The sequence below is a fragment of the Brienomyrus brachyistius genome, chromosome 25, assembly GCF_023856365.1.
Source record: "Brienomyrus brachyistius isolate T26 chromosome 25, BBRACH_0.4, whole genome shotgun sequence".
Classification (NCBI taxonomy): Eukaryota; Metazoa; Chordata; class Actinopteri; order Osteoglossiformes; family Mormyridae; genus Brienomyrus; species Brienomyrus brachyistius.
The window spans coordinates 9151009-9174864 of record NC_064557.1 but is presented as its reverse complement, the minus strand read 5'-3'; the positions used below and the strand labels follow the sequence as shown (position 1 = coordinate 9174864).

At 47.7% G+C, this 23856-nt stretch overlaps 1 protein-coding gene across 1 annotated transcript; it reads left to right on the top strand.

The window, feature by feature from the left end:
- Positions 1–7878: 7878 nt before the first annotated feature.
- tacr3a (tachykinin receptor 3a) lies at positions 7879–23366 on the top strand. Its single transcript, XM_048996654.1, has 5 exons — positions 7879–9710; positions 13650–13838; positions 14011–14161; positions 20271–20467; positions 21310–23366. The coding sequence occupies exons 1-5, from the start codon at positions 9331–9333 to the stop codon at positions 21620–21622; spliced, it is 1230 nt and encodes a 409-aa protein (XP_048852611.1). The 5' UTR covers positions 7879–9330; the 3' UTR covers positions 21623–23366.
- The last annotated feature ends 490 nt before the right edge of the window (positions 23367–23856 follow it).

Here is a 23856-nt window from a genome sequence, read left to right as displayed (position 1 = left end):
AGAGGGATGCAGTAACTCTCGCTCACAAGCTGACAAACAAACCACCTCAGCATTTACCGAGAAAAATAAGTAATTATGAAAAGTAAAACGACAGTGTGTACGAAATCTTAATGGCTTTGAGTTATGCCGAATACCAGGAGACAGACACACCTTTGTTATGGAGATTATTATGGGATAAGGGAGAGATTAAAGGTGTTTTCATGTAACCACGACGTAGCTCCTCCACAGGCACCAGACACGCATTAGGCTGCCTAACCCATTAGTAAATAAGATGAAATGAAGGCTGCTTTTCTGTTGCCCTCTTCCTGCTTACAGACTCACACCCTCTCGCTGATATCTATGCCCAGAACAGCAAAGCAAGGTGTTTTGTTACACCGCTTGGTTATCCAGCTCCAAGCTGATCCGTTCCTAATATATTAAAACAACAACTGAAGTGAAATATTCCGTGCACTGGCAGCCAGGATATTTGTATTATAAGTTACTATAGCACACATCTTTGTAGCTATACTCTCCCATCACAAGATGGTAGCAGATGACAGCATTTGCGGCTCCTGTTCTGGCTTCTGCCGATAGCTACACTCGCCCTGTAACGCAGAGCATCTGTGCGTAAATAAATCGTAAGGAAAGTCTCAGGTACTCCGCGATTCCCTTCCTCCGAAAAGCACATCGTCTCTCCATCCCGCATCCTACTTTCCGAACTCCTGATGCCCTCTCTCCCTCTTCCTGTACGGAACCGCGGTGCCTCGGCCTTGACATGATGTCTCACCCCATCTGTAATTCATTAAAATCCACAAATAACCTTTCAGGTCTGATTATGGACTGAGCGGAATTTGAGGACCAGCGTGATCCAGACCCACACAAACAGCCTCTATTAGCAATAAATGGTAATTGGTGATTGCCCCCCCCCCACACCACCGCTTCTGTTGTTAATGGCTTTGTACATTAATTAGCTGTCCCTCCCCCTCCCTCCTAACAAACGAACGGCAGGTAAACAAGAGTGTGTCTGTGCTGTAAGCAGGGGCCAGATTCACGTAGGCAATTGCAGACAGTGTGGTTTTTCAAAATCTCGTTTTGTCAGTAAATGAAATGAAATATCGCGCATAAAATTTTTTAATTGTATTAGGCTGCATTCCGGAAGCTTACTATGCTGAATCTCGCCAGACTGCGAGAGACACATAAACGCGAATTACTCTGAATTATTTTACAGAATACCTCCAACCTGTTGATAAATTTCTGCTTTTTCCAGTCTGAGCTTCCCCAGGGCCAATTGAGAATACATCAGTTACTGGTCCACTTAGAACCAGCCAACTAACTGGTTTATGTATTGGGTCGAATGGTGCCTACATCTCTGTCCAATTGTGGGAAGTTCTACATATTTAGTAACAAGAAAATGTCACGAATGGACATATTGCACAGGTGGCATCCTATCACGGTACCATGCTTGAATTCACTGAGCTCCTGAGAGTGACCCGTTCTATCACAAATGTTTGCAGAAGCAGTCTGCATGCCTAGGTGCTTGATCTTATACACCTGTGGTTATGGAAGTGATTAGAACACCTGAATTCAATGATTTTGAGGGGTGTCCCAATACTTTTGACAATACAGTGTATATGAAAGACTATATCAAATCATTATCATTCTTATTGAATTGTAGTATTTATACGCAGCCATTGTCATCTTTTTGTCCTGCAACAAAACTAATTCATGTCCCATTTAAACATAAAGGGTCCGATTTGAAGTCAAATTCAAATGGGATATAATCTGAATATTCTCATTCTTCAGGCTGGTGCTGGTTCCGTCCATGTAACCTCTGTAAAAGGTTTCTGTTTCCCTGAAGGCCTTAAGAGCTGATCCAAAAAGGACAGACATTGACCGCCCATGAAGGGCTTGAGGTCTATGGGTCAGAGGTCAGATTTTGGGTGCCCTTATCCCCCACATGCTACCCGACCAGGATGTATCTGTCATTCGTTTATCCACGAACGGATGGCTTCCCTGATGCGTCATGCTTTCATTGGAGAGCATCGGCAGGCAGAAAAACGGGGCCCGCAACCCACGCCTGTCGCTTATTCTCAAACCTGCTCGCCATCCTCTGGGCAGCCCCCCCATGAAGCTGACGAGTCCCCACACACATTGCCTGGGCGCTCATGCCGGCGTGGCAGAGATCAGGGGCTCGATAGCAACCCGCCCCCCCCCCCCTCCCCCCAGACCAGGGGTGATCAGCCCCGATCGGCTGTAATGTCAGCCACGAGAAAAGGTGGTTCAGGTCCATGCTGCCCTCATTTACCCACCCCCCCCCCCCACCCCGCTCTTGCAGACACAGCCTCGTTAACCATGTGCCTCGTTAATTAAATTATGTTGATTGCGAATCAGCCCGAGACCGTGAGGGATGCATCCAGAGATCCGGGCCTGGCCTCGTTTTTTAATCTGAACAAGGTGATTCTCTTCCTATGTATCCGCATGACCTGACGGCGGTCATGTGACCAGCCCCTTCCCGCATCGATGGTGGCCAATTGCCCCGGGAGGAGAAGAGAACAGACCAGCTTCTGAAGAATCGGCTCACAATGAGGATGTGAAATTGAAAAGAAAAAAAGAAAACTACGGGTTAAAACCTGCCCCCCAACCCAGCGCTGAGCTAAGAAGCGATTTGGATGTATCCCTCATATCGGGGGGCAGCACGCCGTTTCTCAAGGGTTTTTATCTCATCATCAAATGAACTTTCACAAAACAGGCAGCATCGCCGTGTGCGAGACACAGCCGGCATTCTGGTTGGCCGTGGAGGGCTGTAGAGGAGCCTGCTAAGGGCCATTTGAGAGCAGGAGGATATGAAAAACATGGCTGTATAATTTATCTCCCGATTTTAATTCAATTACTGGCAGATTCCCAAAATTCATCATCCTAACCAACCCAACTGCAACACAACAGGCCCTATTCCCCATGAAAAAAAAACCTGTGATAATTAGACTAATCTTTTTTGGCGTGAGCGTTGGCCCACAAACTAGCTAACTAAACCATCGCCTGGGTTAGTTACGTTCCATGCCAGTGCGTTTGCTGGTAGCTCAGCCCTAAAAACACGCTCAGGACGGAATGGCTGTGAAGGTACTTGTCATCAAATGTGCTGCTCTTGTGCCAAGATCACTTGATGAGACCAGTTAAGATCACAGGATTATTGTAATGAAGTTTGATGTATAGCTTTTCACATATCTTCTGTAAAAGGGAGGGCGTCTGTCAGAGGGTGCTGTAAGAGGGCATCTGTCAGGGGGCATCTGTCAGAGGGCATCTGTGAGAGGGCATCTGTCAGGGGGCATCTGTAAGAGGGCATCTCTAAGAGGGCATCTGTCAGGGGGCATCTGTAAGAGGGCATCTGTCAGGGGGCATCTGTCAGAGGGCATCTGTAAGAGGGCATCTGTCAGGGGGCATCTGTAAGAGGGCATCTGTCACGGGGCATCTGTCAGAGGGCATCTGTAAGAGGGCATCTGTCAGGGGGCATCTGTAAGAGGGCATCTGTCAGGGGGCATCTGTAAGAGGGCATCTGTCAGGGGGCATCTGTAAGAGGGCATCTGTCAGGGGGTATCTGTCAGGGGGCATCTGTCAGGAGGCATCTGTAAGAGGGCATCTGTCAGGGGGCATCTGTCAGAGGGCATCTGTAAGAGGGCATCTGTCAGGGGGCATCTGTCAGAGGGCATCTGTCAGGGGACATCTGTCAGAGGGCATCTGTAAGAGGGCATCTGTCAGGGGGTATCTGTTAGGGGGCATCTGTAAGAGGGCATCTGTAAGAGGGCATCTGTCAGGGGGCATCTGTAAGAGGGCATCTGTAAGAGGGCATCTGTCAGGGGGCATCTGTCAGGGAGTATCTGTAAGAGGGCATCTGTCAGGGGGCATCTGTAAGAGGGCATCTGTCAGGGGGCATCTGTACGAGGGCATCTGTCAGGGGGCATCTGTCAGGGGCATCTGTACGAGGGCATCTGTCAGGGGGCATCTGTAAGAGGGCATCTATCAGGGAGTATCTGTAAAATGTAATAAAATATGAAAGAATAAAAAGGTCAAAAGATGTACAGTAAACGATATTGCAACAAAAAAGATTTCAAAAATTAAATAACACAGACCACGATTCTGATATCAGATTAAGCATAATGCTTATTGAAAACGGGACTTTCCTGTATCCGTACATGAGCGCAGAGACCAAGCGAAAAGGCACATCTGCCCTTTGCAGGAAACACATACGTGGAATCAACCCCAAACAAGGGAAGAATCCATAACAGATGTCATCAAACAGCGGGAGATTTTCAAGACCATTGAGTTTAGGTAAATTATGGTTCCCTTCTCAAACGCTTTCATTAACGCCCGGGCGATGACTGAATTACATTAATAACTGCAATAAACTGGAAGGTTATTTTCTACAGACAATGTTTTTTTAACAACACAGGCAATTTTGTGAAATCATTAATTCTGATGCTGGCAACGAAATTCTAACTTTATGGTTGACTGGAAACCCTGCATGCATCATGAAAAGATGAAAACCCGTAAATTGAGGGCGATTTATATGGGTTAAAGGTCATGAGAAAGTGCACCTAACTGGACCTCGGCCGCTGGAGTGTTTTAGTATGGATGCATTTTGCATATATGGGTACTGAGCCCGGTTCTGAGTTGGTGTAAATACTGCTCCATGCATCTCCAGGGCAAAGTGAAGCAGACCACAGGGCGTCTGACCCGACTCAGGAGGTCCAGATGTTCTTCAGAATGGTAAAGCACACTGTTAGCATATTTACAGAGAACGGAGAACTCTCTCAACGGCTTTTCGGGTGAAGAGCCGATATCTGTGAATTTCGGCTTTTCACGTTAGACGAGTGTCTGTTGTGAGTGATTTACCTCATTCTTACGTTGCCTTATACAAAAGTGTCTACTAAATGAAAGTCAAGTCAGTATTTCTTTATAGGGCATTGCGAGTTCACCAAAGTGCTGTACAGTGAAAAGCATACCACACAAGAAAAATAAGATAAAATGAAAACGTGTACGATACAGAAATGGGTTAAAAAAAGTAAAAAATATAAAAAGTGAATGCACAAATATCCATCCATCCATCCATTTTCCAAACCACTTATCCTACTGGGTTGTGGGGGGGGGGGGGGGGGGGGGTCCAGAGCCTATCCCGAAATTTACCAGCAATTTAGTAAGTCCAATTAGCCTCAGCATGTTTTTGGACTGTGGGGGGAAACCGGAGTACCCGGAGGAAACCCCACGACGACATGGGGAAAACATGCAAACTCCACACACATGTGACCCAGGCAGAGGCTCGAGGGGACACACTGCACCACCATGCCGCCCCTTGTACCTTTCATGATTATGTAATTGTCAGAGTTCGCAGGGTGAGCGGGTGAGCGCATGGGCAGGCAAGCAGGCAGGAAGGAGGCAAGGAGGCAAAATACGCGGAAAACGGGGATTTATTCGGGTTACGGGTAGTACAGGACATAACACTAGAACTAACATCAATGACCAAAACCAAGGCAAGACATGGACTGAAATAGACGGGACTGGGCGAAAATAATCGGACACAGCTGGGCAAGATCAGGGAAGCTTGTGGATAAGCAGGGGGCGTGGCACACACGAGGATCGGACGAGCCGGGCGTGACAGTAATACTTGTCTTTGATATTTTCCAAGTGGTTAGATTATATCTCCTAGTTGGCCTGGTAAGTCTTTTGGTTTCATGATTAAGTTTGTTATCGGTTCCACCTGTTGGCCATTTTCCTGTGCCTAGTGATTGGTCCGCTGTCTGTTGCTCATTGTCCCGTGTCCCAGTGACTGGTCCGCTGTCTGTTCCACACCTGTCTTTTCGTTAACCCGGTTTAATCAGTGTATTTAAGTGCCTACTTTTGTTCTACTCTACTTGTGTTCAAGTAGTCATTGGGCTAAGTAGCTGTGTGTTACTGCTCCGTTTAGGCTTTGGTTGTTCCTTGGTTTTGTTTAGTTTCTTGGTAATTAATTAATTCCTTATTTTTCCCTGTTTCCCTCAAGGTCCATTTGTTTTGATATATTCTCCCCAGTATGTTTTTAGTTGTATTAAATAAACCCTTGTTGTCTCGGAGCGGAAAGTGGATCGCCCCCTGCTTTTTCCCGCCTGCATCATGCCCCGTGGCAGTGACAGTGTAAGACTCAGACCCATATTTCACACATGCGTTTCTCCCTATTTCCTCAAACCTATTTATTTGCTGTTATTGCAGAAGCAGGTAACATAGGGCAACCTATTATTTCCAAGAAGACGACTTACAAAACATATGGGAATGATTTTCTTAATCGGCTATGGCAGCTTTTATTCGGTTAATGGTTTACTGGGGTATAAAGTCCCTTTAGCCTAACAAGGTAAAACATTACTGTCATTATTTTGAAATTGTGTTGCTAAAACATAACTTCATAGAGGCACAGGTTTTACATAATGATTTATTTAATGACACAGAATATCCGGGGATTTAGGTTTGCGGCTCTTATCTGACAGGGAACCAGGGAAGCAGTGAGGTTCACCTTTCTGTCTGCAGGATGATCCAGAAGTAAATCTATTACACAGCCCCCCCCCCCCCCCCCCAAATGAGAACCTCTAATGAGCTGTAGCCTTCGCAGAAAAAAGCCTGCGAGGGACCATTACTGCTGAAAGGGGAGTTCATTCGCATTGGAGTTATGAAATCCACTTAATGGGAAGAACCCAGGACACTTTGATTCATTAATCCTCTAACCCTAAATCCCAGTCAGTTCTGCCTCCCTGTGTCGACTGTGTGAGATACCGGTATCTAATAATTCTCGTTCTCTGGCAGAACCTGCTGCACCACAACTACTCTGATCAGTGTGTACAGGAAACTTTAGAGGTGAGTACTGCCTGTACGCAACCCCAGTGCCACCACAATTCAGTCTCTAATTTCATGAGCAGTACTCGTTCCATGATGTTTGTACTCCGAGTTCCTGTAAATACTTTTATCAAAAAAAAATGTATCCTGCTTTTAATGCAATTCTAGCTTACATACATTGTTCTAAGTATAAAACTCCTTTAGGTAGAACTACTCTGGCCTTGACCTATGGGATTCAGTCTCTGTCCATCTTAAAAATGTTCATGTAGCGGACATATTCAAAAAGAGCCAAAGAAATATTTGTTTGCCTTTTTTTTGTGATTCTTTCCTGTTGTTTTATTTTCATATGTGTTTTCCTGTATTTTTATATTTTCATGTCTATTTCCCCACACTGTGTATTAACACACTGTGTCCTACTGTGAAGCACTTTGTGTAGGCCTATTGTATAACTAAAAGGCGCTATTATTGATATTATGGTTGTTAATAATAAAGACGCCCACATACTGGAACAGCGGAAGCGAGCTTGAGCACAGTGGGCAAAGAGCATAAGCAGCCTCGGGGGTACAAGGCCCTGGGTGAGAGGCTGCGACACGGAGAAATTTGTGCATGTGGTTAGTGTAGGTCAGGGGAAAATGTCGGGCAGTAACAGGGGAGATGAGAGTGCGGAGGGAAATCGTGCGATCGGAGCCGCAGAAGAGGGCTGCCTGACGGCTGTCCTTGCCGAGACGAGCTGACAGCCGCTAATTGGGATGCTGCGGTTCGTCTGCGCGCATGTGGGAGTCGGACTGACTTCAGCGCTCACGTCCGATGACGGAGCTGCGGGGACAGCAGCTCGCCGCGCGCCGCTTTGTGCTCACCAGCGCATTACTTATAATTAGACGCGGTGCGGTTGAACGGCGAGCAAATGTCCTTCTGTTGCAGGTGCCAAAATTAAAGTAGAAACAAAAGGCGGCTTTTCGGGGTGCCTTGGTCTCCTGTGAGGGCGTGGGGGGCTGCGAGATGTCGGCTAGGAGGGTGAAGCTGTCAGCCGCTGGGAAGAAGCTTGTCACTTCCCTGTGTTTTTTCCTCTGTCTCCGTCTCTTTATTGACACGATTAGGGTGGGAGTGAGCTTCATCAGCCCCTCATTTGCTGCCTAGTGGACTTAACTGCCTTAACGTTATTGGCTCTGAAGCCCAGCAAAGAGATGCAAAAACATTAACTGTAGGGTCTGACAAGGCAATGCGCGCACACGGGTCACTCGCGCGCTGCAAGGAATCAAACCCGAAAACAGGCATCATGTGGTGTATTGAATGCAGATAGGCAGGGACGCCAATGCAAGTCTCTGATCGTGTGATATATCAACCCTTCGCTTCATGCAGCCTAGTAAATGGAACAGAGAAAATGACTGAATATTTGAATAATGAAAACAACGCGATACAATCAGGCATCGGAACATTAATAAGTCGAGTCAGACTTGTCAGTAAGATCTGTTTTGGGACAATGTGTAAAACAACAATGCCCCAGAAAATTAAACTGAAATGAACTATCACTGTGTTGTTCTTCAGTGTACTATTAATAAATGTTATTGTGTTGTTTCTGGCTGCAGTGTCTAATTGCCTGGGACTAACAGCTTATTTGAATGCAGGATGCCGGTGTGGAAGCTGAATAATGCACCTTCCCTGATGAATTTGCTAAGATAATTTTTGCAACGGGTCCATAGGAACGGCACATACACCGACTCTACGAAGCAGCGTAATATTGAATTTCGGCTGTTGCACAGCGAACTTTCCTGCCGCCGAGCCTGGGCTAGGAGATGCATTGTTATGCGAGTGATTTCTTCTGAAACACCTGTGAATATGAGAGGGATGGAACCCGAACAGAATACAACTTTTAAGGGATGTTTGCGTGCCGGTGTTTTCCCATCAGTATTACACAGTATTAGTCAGTAAGGTTGCACTCTCAAATCCGACCATCATTGCCAGTGTTCATAAGTAAATTCTCGGACAATATATACTTGCACTAAGTGTAGAGGTGTACTGTATAATAAAACTGCTGGGATTATGCACCTTGCATAGCTCATTTGAGTCATAGACGCGCCAAGCAGCTTCATTTCAACCATCAGGGAGGATCGATAGACTCAGCCGTGCGCGTTAGTGCTGCGGACAGGGGCGCACATCAGACCGGCGCGTTGTTGAAGTATAACTTCAATAAACTGCGCTCGTCAGACCGTGGGCTGGGTTGGGGGCGCGTCTAGTCGGCAGCCCCCCTTCTTATGTGACTGCCTCAGTCCTCGGCCAGCCTGCGCACGGTGCGCCTCCGAGCTGCACAGCGATGCATCCGCGCAAAGAGACGCGGTCTGGGCGCGCACACCGCTCCGGGTAGCGCTGGCCACGCATCGTCACGCAAGATCTGCGGCGGCTGAGAACCTATAGATCCGGCAACTCTGCGCAATTTACCCACCATATAGATTTCGCGTTTAGAATTTTGATACTAAAGAAAAAGAAACATTAACTTTTATAATGGCATTGCCCAACAATGGATCCAACAGCAGCGCTGGCATTCCCGGCAACATCACGAACCAGTTCGTGCAGCCGCCGTGGCAAGTGGCGCTTTGGTCGGTCGCCTACAGCTCCGTGCTGGCCGTGGCCGTCTTCGGCAATTTAGTAGTGATCTGGATTATTCTGGCTCATAAGCGCATGCGAACCGTAACCAACTACTTTCTGCTGAACCTGGCGTTTTCCGACGTGGCCATGGCTGCCTTCAACACCCTCATCAACTTCATCTACGCCGCCCATGGAGAGTGGTACTTCGGCAAGGCTTACTGCAAGTTCCACAACTTCTTCCCGGTGGCTGCGGTCTTCGCCAGCATCTACTCTATGACTGCCATCGCCGTGGACAGGTAAGCGACAGCTGTCACCCAAACGCATGCAGGAAATATCACTCTTTAACGTCACTGTGTTCAGCTTCTGCATTGCACGTAATTTTTGACATGCACTGTAAAATATTTGAAGAACCGCTCTATTTGCAGAATTGAATTTCCCCGGAGACCCACAAATTCATGAGAGATGTGATTAAAGTGAGATTCGATCAAACCTTAATTAGCATAGAATTGCAGCCAGTTATTAAAGGAAATGAAATACATGGGACGTCGCTGCTGAAGCGCTTTCTGTGGGGAAAAAATGTTAAATTATTTATTGACTGGAGTTCGGGGTTGGGGGGGCGGGCGGGCGTCCCCGTGCGATCAAAGCTTAATCTAAATCTAAAACCCTCTGGGTGTTGACGACAATCACAAATTTTGATGTCTGTTTCATCTTTGCGAATTTCCTGAGAAGTTTTAGTGGCAATAACAGTGGCAAAAGCACTGTTATAGTTGTGTTTAGTTTACCATGTTTAACATGGATAGTACTATAAACGGAGGAATATGACATAAAAGGCAGGGTTGTGTGTGCTCTTTGCAGTCCACTTAAGCTAAAAACAATATCAAGTTTTAATCTACTCACAAGACGCCAACTTTATGCTCACAAAGGTGCCTGGAGACCATCTTATGACAAATAATATGTGGCTTTGTAAACTTACATTCGTAAATTAAGGGCGTCAGAGCTGGCGAAGCGCTCGTTTTACCGCGTTTCCCGCGTACGCACCAGTCACAATGGCAATAAAAATGAATTAAACGTTCATCCAGAGCAGATATTTGCTCCAGACTGACTGACTACATATATTATTAAGGACGACCGTGGTTTGGAAACGAAGTCTGCATTCATCACTGGAGGACTGCCGTGGGTTCCGAGCGTAAGATTCAGTAGACTATGCCTCACGCATCTCTAAAAACGCGGGAATCGGCTGGGAATAGAAGAGCTGTGTTTAGGAATCACAGCCGTCCCGCAGGTTTTAGTATGATATGATTAATCTATCCATTCATATCCCAACCACTTATCCAATAAAGGTTCCCAGGGAACCTGAACCTGGGAATAAGCTGTTTGGAATGCTTGTCCATTGCAGGACAAATAAGCACCAATTCACACCTCATGGACAACTAGGGGATGCTGGTCAAACTCACTGCATCTCCTTGAACTGCAGGAGGAAAGCTGTGCATTGTGGATACAATACACAAATTCCACACACACCCTGAGTGCCTTGGGGCACAGCAGACCCATAAAGGTTTTCCAGTTGATCAAGAAATCCCATCTGGTAATGTTCCAAAGTCAACATTGGAGTGCAAGGAACTCCTTTCAGTACTGGGGTCTGGAGCATACAGGTGGGTACAGAATGTCAGGATAACTGTTAAATATAGTTCTACAGAAGTTCTCGGTGGTCCCTGTATGAAGGAATTCCAGGACTAAAGCAGGCCTGCTTTGGACTTTTGGCACCAGTACTGGGGCCAATTTGTTTGAATGGCGCTAAACCTATGGAAGAATGCCCTCCAACTGTTATCAGGGCTCCAGACGGACCGGGCCGGGCCGAGCAGAACTCTCGATGCACCCTTACCTCACAGACACATTTCTTCAATCTAGCAGAGGAAATTGCACAACGTTTGGAGGATTGTGGTAAATAAGTAACTCGGGGTTCTTCCGCTGGTGCACAAACGGAGGGAGACTCTGGTCGTTGGAGTTTCCCTGGTCGAGATCCAGCAGCATAAATAAATTAAGTATGACCGTAATAAGCTGTGAAAATTGCACTTGTCAGGGACTCCTGCCGTGTAAATGTGCGGTAATGATGGCAGGCTGCCACCTGGGGACTCCTCAGCGCCATTGGTCCTCTGTAAACCGAGACCAATCAACTGCGACCGATCACGCCCCAGCCAATCAGACCCCTCCACCCTTGGACCCTGGAAGCCACTCTGGGGTTCGATGACTTATTTATGAAGGTGATTTGGCTGTGTGTTCGTTAACGTGACGGTCCCCCGGTGGCAGATCCTGTGGCTTTTGCGTTGAAACTGCTTTCATGATTCTTACTTGAAATGTTAAAGCCTTCAGTGAGCAACAAGTGCAGCATGAATGCAAATATCTTAGTAGTGTAAAGCGACCATTACTAAGAGCACACAGCAACTGGGGTGCTGTTCAAACAGCACACATCAGAATCCAAACCAAACGGGTGTGTAAGTAGAGAGAGCACAGCTGTTGCAGTTAGCGAAGGTACTAGATAAGGTGCCAGTCAAGAACAGCAGTGTATAGTTTTCTCATTTATAGGATAACAGACCCTAAAGTTTTAAGTTTTTAGTGATATAAAGGTGCACAAGTCGACATAATCTCAGACCTGCCTGTACTTATCTAAAAGGTTCTGTGAAATAAGGGGGAAAAAACACCAAAAAATAAAAATATAGCCAGTTAGGCTTATCTGTACATCCATCCATCCATCCATCCATCCATTTTCCAAAAACACTTTTCCACTGCAGGGTCAGAGTGAGTCTGGTCGCCCTACGATGCCAGCACAACCTCAGCTAGTGCTACTGAGCAGATGGTTTAGTGGGGAACGGGATCAGTAATTCATCTCCTCAGGTCCTCTGTTCTTGATCTCAGTGCAGGCAATGGAAACATCTTTAGGGGCATTAAAATAATTTGTGCGTTCCTGCTGCAGACAGACACCCCCCCAATCCCACCCCCAAGAGAGGCTTTGAGGGTCAGTTTGAGCTGAGCCATGAATCAGTTATCGTTATGGTTTTGTCAACTCCAGGCCACCGCAGAGGTGACTCTCCTCCAGAATGCCCTGTCTTCTGTTTGCATCTTTATGCTTCAAAGAGTACAATGGACAGCCAACCTGTCTCGCTGTTATTTGGTTTTAAGCCTTCGTCACTAGCTGAAATGGAGAGACACCACAGATGGAGACGCATAGAGATTGTATAGTTATCCATAATGCGCTGTTATCGGCCATGACATCAGTGGAGCCAAAGCCTGGCTGGGCCCCATTGGCATGGTTCGGTGTCCAGTGTCACCAAACAAAATTGTGTGGCAAATTCCTGTCTGCTGCGGCTCCCCACGTCAAGGGAAATGGTGACCCCCCCCCTCCCCCATGGCCCCCCCCCGCTGTCTGGCGTCAAGAGCATTAATGCGTCCTGTTCCTCCCACCGCCCTGCACGGCAAATGGTCCAGAAGCCGGAGTGTTTGATTTGAAATTAGTGACGTCTGCAAACCTGGTTACCGTTTTGTTTCACCGTGTGATGCAATTAGCAGAACCATGGCAACCACGAAGCTCTTTTCCACGATGTAAATAGATGTTCTTATGTTATTTTTTTGCCAAGATATGGATGAAGAGGCGCGGAAGCTAGACAGCAGGTTAGCACTGTCCGCCCGGACGTCTGTGTATTCAGTGTAATCCAGCAGGATTTGTGGGTATTTATGCCCTTGGAGTTCCAGGCCATTGGAAGGGGGGGGGGCATGTATTCCATGTGGCAGAGGAGACCCCCCCCCCCACCCTACCCCCAACTACTTTCGTACACAGAATACACCATCGTTATTCTCTGATGGATAACCACAGAATGAATCAGTGGGTGGGTTTCATTTCACTCTAGCAATCAATAACCAGTTGAATCCACTTCCCATTGGTCGCTTCATACACATCCTTTGGGTTACACTAGACAGTGACTGGACAATGTTCCCTCCCTATGGACCACCCAGTTAAAGTTTTTCATAAGTATCTTTTGTGAAACCGTTGGTTTAAATCATAAATTCATAATCAGTATATGTAAGGTCATTCTTTGGGCATTTATGTTGTTAGTGTTTGTTTGGAGTTACCTGTGAAGGTGTTCTTGGGTACAGGACATGCTGTGTGTCTGATGTTATGGGACCTGGCATGCAGTTTGATGGCCCCGCCCCTGGGTGTGGCGGTCCCGGTCTTCGCACAGGTACATGGCCATCATCCACCCGCTGAAACCCAGGCTGTCGGCTACAGCGACCAAGGTGGTGATCGCCTCCATCTGGGTGCTGGCCGTGGTGCTGGCCTTCCCACTCTGCTTCTACTCCACCACCAAGAAGATCCCGCGGAGAACCCTGTGCTATGTGGCCTGGCCCAGGAACTCCAAGGACCCTCTCATGTGAGCCCCGCCCTCCAGCCCTCACGGCCCCCCACCTCTCAAATCTCACATTTCATTCGCTCAACACATAGGTAGAGTCTCAACGGTATCGTCAACTTCCCCGCCTTGATTTTCCATCACTAAACTTGACATCTTTCCCTTCCCACCACCTTCTCCCCTTGCGTTGAATCAGGTATCACATCATCGTGACCGTTCTGGTGTACATGCTGCCTCTAGTGGTTATGGCCATCACTTACACCATCGTGGGGGCCACCCTATGGGGAGGTGAGATTCCCGGAGACACGTCTGACAACTACCACGGACAACTTCGGGCCAAGAGGAAGGTAAGGCCGATCACGAGAAGTCGGGCCTCTGACATGGGAGAGCTTCGCAGAGAGCTAATAGTTACTACCTGTTACTCTGTGATCGGCTAATATTCCTGTCTCAGGAATAATAATTGAACTCAGAAAGCATCTTTGACTCATTTAGCTGGTGTTCTCATTACCAATGCTACCCATGCCACGGGCTCTTGGCTGAGTCACGGCAGCCATCTTGGCTTCATTTTGTCCACCACGCTCCCTTACAGCAGTGGAGCTTAATTAAAAGGGCCCAGACTGATGGTCTTCCAGGCTGGATGACTTTGTGGAGTGAATGTCATAGATTTGGATGAGCTGTATCAAAGACGGGGAGATGCTCCTCTTTTTTGGGACCCTTAGGCAATGCCCTGCAATGCACAGTGGGCAACTCAGATCGAGATAATGCCCCAAGCCGATAAATGATAAGCAGAAGATGAGAAGCAGGGATCCCTCGGGAGAGACCGCAAGGGAGCTCAGATGGTATTTGAGTCATCAGCACACAGCGGCACTCCGTGCCGAGGTCGGCCGATGATCAAGGCGCCCCGATTGTTCGCTTTGTAAGTGGCCAATCTCACCCTGGGGAACGATCCAAATAGAGATGAAAATCTAGCCCATACGTGACCGACTGCTGCCCGGGGTAAACTAAAGAGCTTTGGGACAGCCTCATGGCTATCCTGCATGCATATCTGGCTTTGGATCGGACCCAGCAGCGAACAGATCGGAGCCAGATTTGGAAACATGCTGCCAAATCGTAACCCTTCTAAAGCAAACTGAAAGCTCGCCTGCTTCTCTCTGCAGGTGAGATCGCTCAAATATTTACATTCTCCTCACAAAACGAATTACTGCTCCAGGCCGAGACAATTCAGACCAGGAGGAAATAAGGAAATAGTCATTATCGATATACATCTTGGTAGTCTGTCATGGACTCTGAATAAAAAAATCTAAATAATGGTTATGCCAAATCGTCAGTACCTATTTATCTGTGAATTTATGTTTCCTGTTTTTTTCCTTGACGATCAGAACACTTCTCTCCCCCGAGTCTGAACCTTGCAAGAGGAAGCAAACATTGGAGAGGTCTTAGTCTGTTATTGTATCCACGATCATCACCGGCCCTGTAATTGCTCTGCCAGCCACCGGAGGCAGACTGAGTAATTACTCACAGCCTGCATAAGGCGGCAATTACTCAGGCCGTCAGGAAGGTTCATCCTGGGGATGGAGTCTGCATTCTGGGAACATATAGCTGTGTGTGCATGTTGGTGTGCAAGAGAGAGAGGGAGGGGAAACCGCAGGGGAGCGACTCAGACGACTCTCTCTCAAACGACGACGGCAATAAATCCATTTTAGCGAATACAGAGACCTGCCATCTTCCTTCACTCATGTGAGGGGGGCAGCTTTGCCTAGAAGAGTCTCTTGACCAAATTATACAGTTGAGGACCCCCCACCCCCACCTCATTATAGCTATTCATCTGAAAGTGGATTTTTTTTTTATCTTTCGGTCTCCACACAGGAAACTCGTATTTTTTTTTGCAGTTTTGCTTTCGGACCAGACTATTTCTTAAATCCTGCCACCTGTAAGCATCGGCTGCCCTGCCTCTGAGGTCGTTCCTGTCATTAAGCTCAGATGAAGCGTGAATTTGGGTTCAGCGTCTCAGACCCTGCGTTCAAATCCTCCTTGGTCGGTATTGAAACTGAGCTTAATCCGACCGCTCTTATTGTAACAGACACCCCGATATCTGAGCATTAACGTCACTGGGTTTCGTCTCCATGAGCCACATGGGGACAAACCCTCTTTACGCCCCCCCCTTAGGGATGCTCACATGCGCCCTCAAGAGGCAGCATGTAGGAAATGCAGAATTATGCATCTGTTTCTGTTATACCTTTGAGCAGGTAGCTGAATTGTGTCATCTGAGAATGTAAATTGGTAAAAACAGTAACGTTTGGCGCCGAAGTCTGGACACACCTACTAAAAATCTGTTGTTTTTCAACAAGATAATGACCCTAAGCACACCTCGAGGTTATGTAGTAACAAGGAAAGAGATGGAGTGCTGTGACAGAGGACCTGGCCCCCACAATCCCCCCACCTAGACCCAACGGAGCAGGTTTGGGACGAGGTGGATCAAAGAGTAAGAGCAAGATACCCAACTTGTGCCCAGCGCTTGTGGGAACAACTTCAGGACTGTTGGAGAAGCTTCCCAGGCGGCTACATCTAGAAGCTGGCTGAAGGAACGGCAAGAGTCCGCAGTGATGTCATCGAAGAGAAATTTCGAAGAGTCTAAAATTTGAGAAAAGTTTGACATGTTGAACACATCTTCTGGTTGTTGCAATATTTGAAATGTATTACTTCATTGCCTCAAGGTCTTATACTATAAGTTAAATAGCACAGCTAAAATAGAGACAAATGCATTAAAAGCAGGTGTGTCCAGACATTTGACTGATGCTGTAAATGGAAAACAAATACTATGAATGGTAGAGGTGACAGGTGAGCTTGTTGGTAGGATGTACCTACCAACAGCATGGACAGGGCTGACCCCTCCCGAGGTTCAGGCCGCTGATTTTGGTCTGACATGGAGATTAGAGGGATTGTTATTAAAGTGGTATAAGCTGAGCGCTAAGCTGTCACTCCAGCCAGCTTCCCGGCTGCAGACGGCTGCGTCCAGAGACACCTGGAGGCCTGATGGAGAGTCACAGATGTGCTTCTTCATTTGAAGTCATAACCTGGCCTACTGAGGCAGCGGAATTGTGAGGGGTCACTCCGCACCCCATGCTTCACTGGCAAGGCTCTCAGCAGCTGGAAAACTGCATACAGCCCCCCCCCCCCCCCCCCCACCCCACCCCCCTCCGCTCAGACACGGAAACGCCGCCCCTGTGAAACATCAAAGCCTCATCCACACATCCTCAAAAAGGGGAAACGTGTTTGAGAATATCTCCATCATTTATTTGGAATAATAAGTTTAATTACTGCGGCATAAGTGCAGAACCCTTAAAAACGACTCGCAAGACAGTCTACATGCTTTGTAAAAATGTTCACAAATTATTGAAACCACTGCAGGTACTTGTGTGCGCAGATTAGTAACGAGTGGGGATGACTGCAAAGACACCAGTTATGCATAACTGTGTGTTAAAGCATTTATTTATTTCCAGTGGTTATATTTCAATTTGTATCTGCTCTGCTTTGAATTTGTCTGCTCTGGTCAATGTTTGAGTTCTGATGTTCAGTAACTGTCTCGCGTCACTCAGGTTTACGCATCTTTTCTCCACCTAAGATCGGCGCTTTCATGACTCCAAATTCCCAGCAACAGGCAGGAGACCGGAGACAGTGTAAACACAGGCCGCTGGTGGCTTTGTTTATCTACTGCTTCTGTGTTTATTTTTAGGACCCAGGCGGCCGTCTAAACCTCTGCCCGATAGAGTTAGAGACGCAGGTATTCACAGCTACCTGCCCCTGTCAAGACCCCGTCGTAGACCCGGCGTACACCACCGGCTGCCTATTAATTGACGCCGCGTTCAGCTCGTTAAGGCCCAGCATCCATCAGCGTGCAAAGCAGTGTAGATATTTATTCCGTCGCCGTTAGCGAGCTAATGGCCGCTTGCCCCCTCTAATTACGATGAGGGTATTTAAAAAATTAATCAGCGTGTCGTGTGTCCTGCACAAAAGGCACTTAATTACGGCGCTCTTTTGATCAGAATCGCCAGTTTGTCGGCGAGTGTCGGATCGGGCAACAATTATAATGTTTCTGAGGCGATGCGCGGACAGTGCATAGCACCGCCATTAATGTATACCAGATTAATTAGATTAATTATCTAAGCATTTTAAATATTGACATGTCTTGTTAACGGTGGGAACCATCACAAAAAAGTCAAAAAAGACTAGGGTGAATGATGAGCATTCTTCTTTTCTGCCAGAGCGAATCGCAGTCCATACAAACCAGGCCCCTGGTGTTAATCCCAGGCCCGTCGGTACAGTAAATGAACCTGTGATCCGTCCCGCAGATTAAGCTCTTCTGTGTAGTTTGGTGGGGGAAGCACAGGAGATGTTTTACCGTAAGCAGCGGATTAGTATCAGGGTCCCTGAAATGAGGTATGGAGGCAGCCACGGTTTTGTGTTTGTGACCATGTGACCAGGAATGGGGTCAACACTCACCAGTGAGCAGCCCAAACTCAGTGTCATATCCTGCATTATTGCTAACATGCGGCAAGGTGGTTTCATTTCAGATGATTTATATAGCGCCTTTGCTCCAGGGCCGCTTCATAAGAGTGTGTGGCCGTCTGTTACTACATCATTTATACAAAATGGTGCATGATACAAGAAGGGAAAGAAAGACTGGCAGAAAATGGAGGAGGGGAACCAAAAACTCCTTGGGGGGGGGGGGGGGGGGGTCCAAGGTTGACTGGCTGCCCGCCCCCCAGGCAGAAAGTAGGGAAGGGACGCTGGTTTAGTAACAGTAGGGTGTAAACTAGCAGGAGAGGAGAGCTTGCCGTGTGATATATTGAGCAGAGGCCGGCTGCCATCGCTTGCCCCCTTCGCCTCACCTGTCCGGCCTCCTTTGGAGACCCCCAGGCAGCGGAGGCTCCCGCTCGTCCGTTACCTGCTGTGGTCTCGCACCCGGGTCTGTCCGGCTGCCAGGGAGCGGGAACGCTGGAGTCTGAGCGGCCTCTCCCACATTCCTGAGCAAGTCAGCTGACATTTAAAGCCAGTGCGACGTGGCCAGACATGCTGAATAATGCAGTGCCATTTTTATGCAAATGCCAAAAAGGCTGGCAATGTGCATTATATATTCCAATAAACAATATAACAAATTATGTAAAAAGATGCAACCCAAATTTCAAATATCAAATTCTTTGCTCCTCGAGTATATTTCTCCGCATTCATGTATATTTCATGGAATCGTCCTTTTATTCCCCATAATAGAAACGCTAATATATGCATGCACTTCTCTCTGTTCCTACTTGTGCATGGTTCGCATTTTCTCCCGAGGAGATCTCCACTTCATGTGGCCTTTGCGGTCGTCTTTCTGCTTTTTTTTATAAGTCAGAATCCCCCAGTCTGGTGCCTTAACTGTGTAGGGCAGCTGGCATTTGCAGTCTGGAGTGACGAGTCGCAGATCCTGTCAGAAGCGAGGCTGGGGAGGGGGTGCAGAGATTGCAGATGCCAAAATTCACGTCACGCCACTCATACCGTAAAATATCGCGCGGAGCCTTCTGCGAGTGCTATGGAATCAATTTCCGACACGGATAATGGATTAACCTTCAACCAGAAACCACATTAGACCTTATTTCCGATTCAGTTATAATTACCTTATAAATACTGAAATGTCGCATCACGGCAGGTCAGCTGTCTCTCCGCTGTATCAAGACGCTTAACCTAAGAGTGACGGTGGTCTAGGAGAGCCTGTTACAGCTATTTATCACGGATGGGTGCCATCAAGACGTCCTCTTGCATGAACTCAAAGGCAAGAGCCGCTTAGCTGGATTTGTTTTGCCCGTCTTGTCTTCCGTCTTTGAACATCTCGATCCCTGCGGTAGGAAACGTCTGGTGTGGATTTCAGGCACTAACGTGACACAAAAGGCCACCTTGCAGGTCCCCAGCATGCCGTGGAGGGCTGACAGGCCAGGGGGACCGTTGAGTTTCATCAGCCCCATTTGCAGTCCGAGGAGCCTAGATATAGAGGTGGAACTTCTGCCCAAAGTTCGACAGGCGCGATGCCCTCAGGGACGTGGAGGGAGTCTTTCTTGTGTTTAGTGTTCGGCAGAGTAACTGACGGTTTTTGCCGGTGTGGGTTGTTGGGATGACCTCTCCATCAGCCAATAATAAAGCAGCGATTCTCAGCTCCATTCCTGGGGACCCGCTGCGATTGGCTGATAATGGAACAGGTTCCCCACCCCTGTTCTAAACCTTACTGAAGATCTAAGACCCAGAATTCAAGATCTGAATCCATATGAAATTGAATGTGAATCATGGGTAATATGGGTAATAAACTCCATTGCAGCAAATGACTTGGAGTTCATCTTGACACATTGGACACACGTCCATTTAAGCCCACGATTTGTTTCTCGTGTGTCTTGCTCTCTTGCCACCCTCCCTCCCCAACCCCCGTAGGTGGTGAAGATGATGATCATTGTGGTGGTGACCTTCGCCACGTGCTGGCTGCCCTTTCACATCTACTTCATCGTCACGGGCGTAAACAGGAGACTGAACAGATGGAAGTACATCCAGCAGGTCTATCTCTCCGTGCTGTGGCTGGCCATGAGCTCCACCATGTACAACCCCATCATCTACTGCTGCCTTAACAGCAGGTAGGCACCCCCTGCTGTCACACTGTCCCACCCGTAGGGGGCGCAGTGGTTAAGCAAATGACTTTTGGGAGGTGGCGTGAAGCTTTGGGGATTGGATCCTCTGATCAAAAGGATACAGGGTGAAGTCGGGCTAAGTGCTGGATGCTTTTGTATGGTACTGTGACAGTGTTTGTCGTGTCATCGAGCTCCTAGGTGTGTTTATTTACCACCCTTTGTGTTTTGGCCCCAATACGAGCCTGGGACTTGTGCTGAACACAAACACCTGCAGAGGCAACATCCTGGCAATCCAGAGAACCATTCAGTAGCTCTGACAATTGTTTTACAGAACAGTAAACATTTAAAGCCTTGAGAGATGAGAAAGCAATGCAGACTGAAAGGACTGGGAACTGAGGAGCTGTTTGGCTGCTTCTCTGCTTTGCTCTCATGACCACCTGTCCTGGGGCTACAGTCCTCTCTGCTGCCTTTTTATGGTGCTGTTCATCTCAGGGCCATCTGTCCTGAGCAGGGTGGGCGGGGCCCTCGACTCTCTGCCAGGCACCGGTAGACCATGACCAAGATGCCAGTCCATCACAGGACACACAAGACAGGAGACACAGGGAAAACATGCAAACTTCATAGACAGGGAAGTGGCGGGATTTGAACCCATAACCCTGGGCTGCACTGACTCACCATGCCGCCCCCTCAGTAACCCTGAAAGGAAAACCGTTTATTGCTTTGTTTGTATCTGACGGTCTCTCTGAACCCCCCCAGAATAGGGTTATTAGGGGGACATTAATGGTTTCAGAGTTTGGGTTGCGGTCCATCCGTGCTCATCCCGGTCTGGTGCGGTCTGCTCTCCACAGGTTCCGGGCCGGTTTCAAGCGCGCCTTCCGCTGGTGCCCATTCGTGGAGGTGTCCAGCTATGACGAGCTGGAGCTACAGGCCACGCGACACCACCCAGCACGGCAGAACAGCACCTACACCCTCTCCCGCATGGAGTCCAGCATGGTGGTGGTTTACGACCCGGCCGACGGCGACAACCCCGGAACCGGCCGTAGCAAGCGGCCCGGCTCCCGTCACGCCAGCACCAACGGTTGCCACCGCAGCAGCGTTAAAGCCTCCCTGCGGCCCGACCTGTACAGCACCACCAGTACGTCGCCAGAGGAATTCTCCTGAGAGCCGGGGAAGAGCGCAATCCCCGAGCCGGGACACTCTCCAGAATCCTGGAATGCTTCCTCCATCGCTTTGTGGTTTGTGTGACGTCCACGCACCATTCCGTGCTCCTCGAGAACATCTTTTGGCTTTAGACCCAGGCAGGACACGAGCAGGACTTTTCTAGAAGGGACTTTTTGTTCCTCATGGTTAATGAAAAGCAGTCATTACGATGATCAGTTTTCATGGACTTTATCTATCCTGGGACTATTCAGTTTGCTTTCATCTTACTGAAATCTTCTGTATCTGTCAACGTTACGAAATGCATCAGATGTCAGGTCTAGTCTTTACCGCCTAGCAGCTACATGTTGACATGAAGGTTGTGTGTTGAGGTGGTTTTTTTCCGAGCGACACTGAGACATGATCCACCAGGAAGCCGGGAGCATTACAGAGTGTCACCAGCAGAGGGCGCACGGGAGCTGCAAAGCCACGCCTTTGGTGCGTTTGTCTTTCGGATAGCCCCCGCTAATTCAGTTAGCATTATATCAGCGTGGTATTTACAGTGTCTGACACACGGGAGGTTGCTCCTCCGCATCCATTTGGACATTCGACTCAAAGACCACCTGGGGCAGGAGACAAACCCCTGGAGCGAGAGACAAATGGTGAAGGACGCTTCCTCCGTTCAGATATCTGCGCGTGCGCTTCATGGCTTCCCGTCCGTAATCACATTGCACGATGAAGTGTTTACGCCCTGTCCAACAGTGACAACAGGCAAGACACACAAGATAAAACCAACTAAAAAATTCATTTCAAGGCTTCTGGGAGGCCCAGGTCCTTATAAACTGCAGCTACAGGATTATTTTTATCTCGTTTACCATTACAACTCCCTATGTCCATTTTTCACATCGAATTGCCTGTATTTTCTCTCTCTCTTGCGTGTGCATGTACGCAAAATCAAACCAATGAGATTATAACGTCATCTTTGGTAGTTTGAAGATTATTTCAGGCTGTAATGAAAGGACTGACTTAGAGCTTATATTAGGAATCATGAGCGTATTAAAACTAAAGTTATGAAGATGTTAGGAACAGTCATGCGACCACCGTGCATCGTCTGCAGTCGTTACATATATGCTCCGTTTATCGTGCAGGATAATCAGGTTACGGTTAGCTGGCACCTTCACTAGCTGGATTTCAGTCTGAGGTTTTGTGTAAATATTTGCAGTTTTACTGTGAGGTGTTAAACCCAAGAGTAAAAATGCTTTTCGTGGTTGATGCTTTATATAGAGATGCCTGCGGTGAAGGAGGTATCATCTAGGCCTGTTGCCTGGGGGAGTGGGTAACTGTCATAGATCCCCCCTCCCCAATTTAAAATGCCAACACACTTGGAAGAGGAGGTGAAGGGGGTGCGGAGAGAGGTTCTACGTGTGGATAATTCGTGAAGGGGGATTCCGCTACCTATACACGCGTTACCTGCAGACCGGATGTGCATGATAAACAGCCCGGAGCCCCCTCCTCTAAGGCGAGAGGTGAGGGTCCATGACGTATAATAATTTCCGTAGCGATCACGTATTCAGACACGCAGTCTATTAAATAAGCAGTGGTATTACCCAACCCCTTTAGGTGACGAGTATTAGTACTTAGAGGTCTATCGCTCACATGCCGCGTATTTTATCTTCTTTATTATTATTATCTTTATCTTCTTTTATCTATACTTAAGTTCAAAGCAGACGAACTGTGGCAAGCGATTAAAAGCACTATATTATTTTAATGTAGCTGCCAGTCTGTGCATTATTTAATCCTCGCGGGCGCAATACTTTTTTCTTACGGCTGTCTTGGACGTGGTGCAGATTTCCAGTCAAAGCAACGGTGAAAAATATTGTCGGAGTGGGCTGCAAGGGCAGCAGATGACAAGGAACAGAAACAGAAATGAGAAAGATATATCTAATGCGAAGAAGAGATTTCCAACGTGAAGAAGCATTCCAGTCTTCAAATCTATAGTTAAGTGAGCATCGAGACGCCCAAACTCCCAGTACAATCTGATATGCTGTGGTACCGGGGTTGCCAAGTGAGATGACCTCACTATCGCCAATATAACTTATATAGCTTATAAATCAAAGTACATTTGCACAGCGATTCAATTTTTAACTAAAGCAATCAGAATGAATCAAACAGTGACTGATTTCCAGCACGCGCAATATACGTACTGCCTGTGCAGCACAGTAAAGTACTTACCGACCCCTTAGGCGCCCCTCTGACCT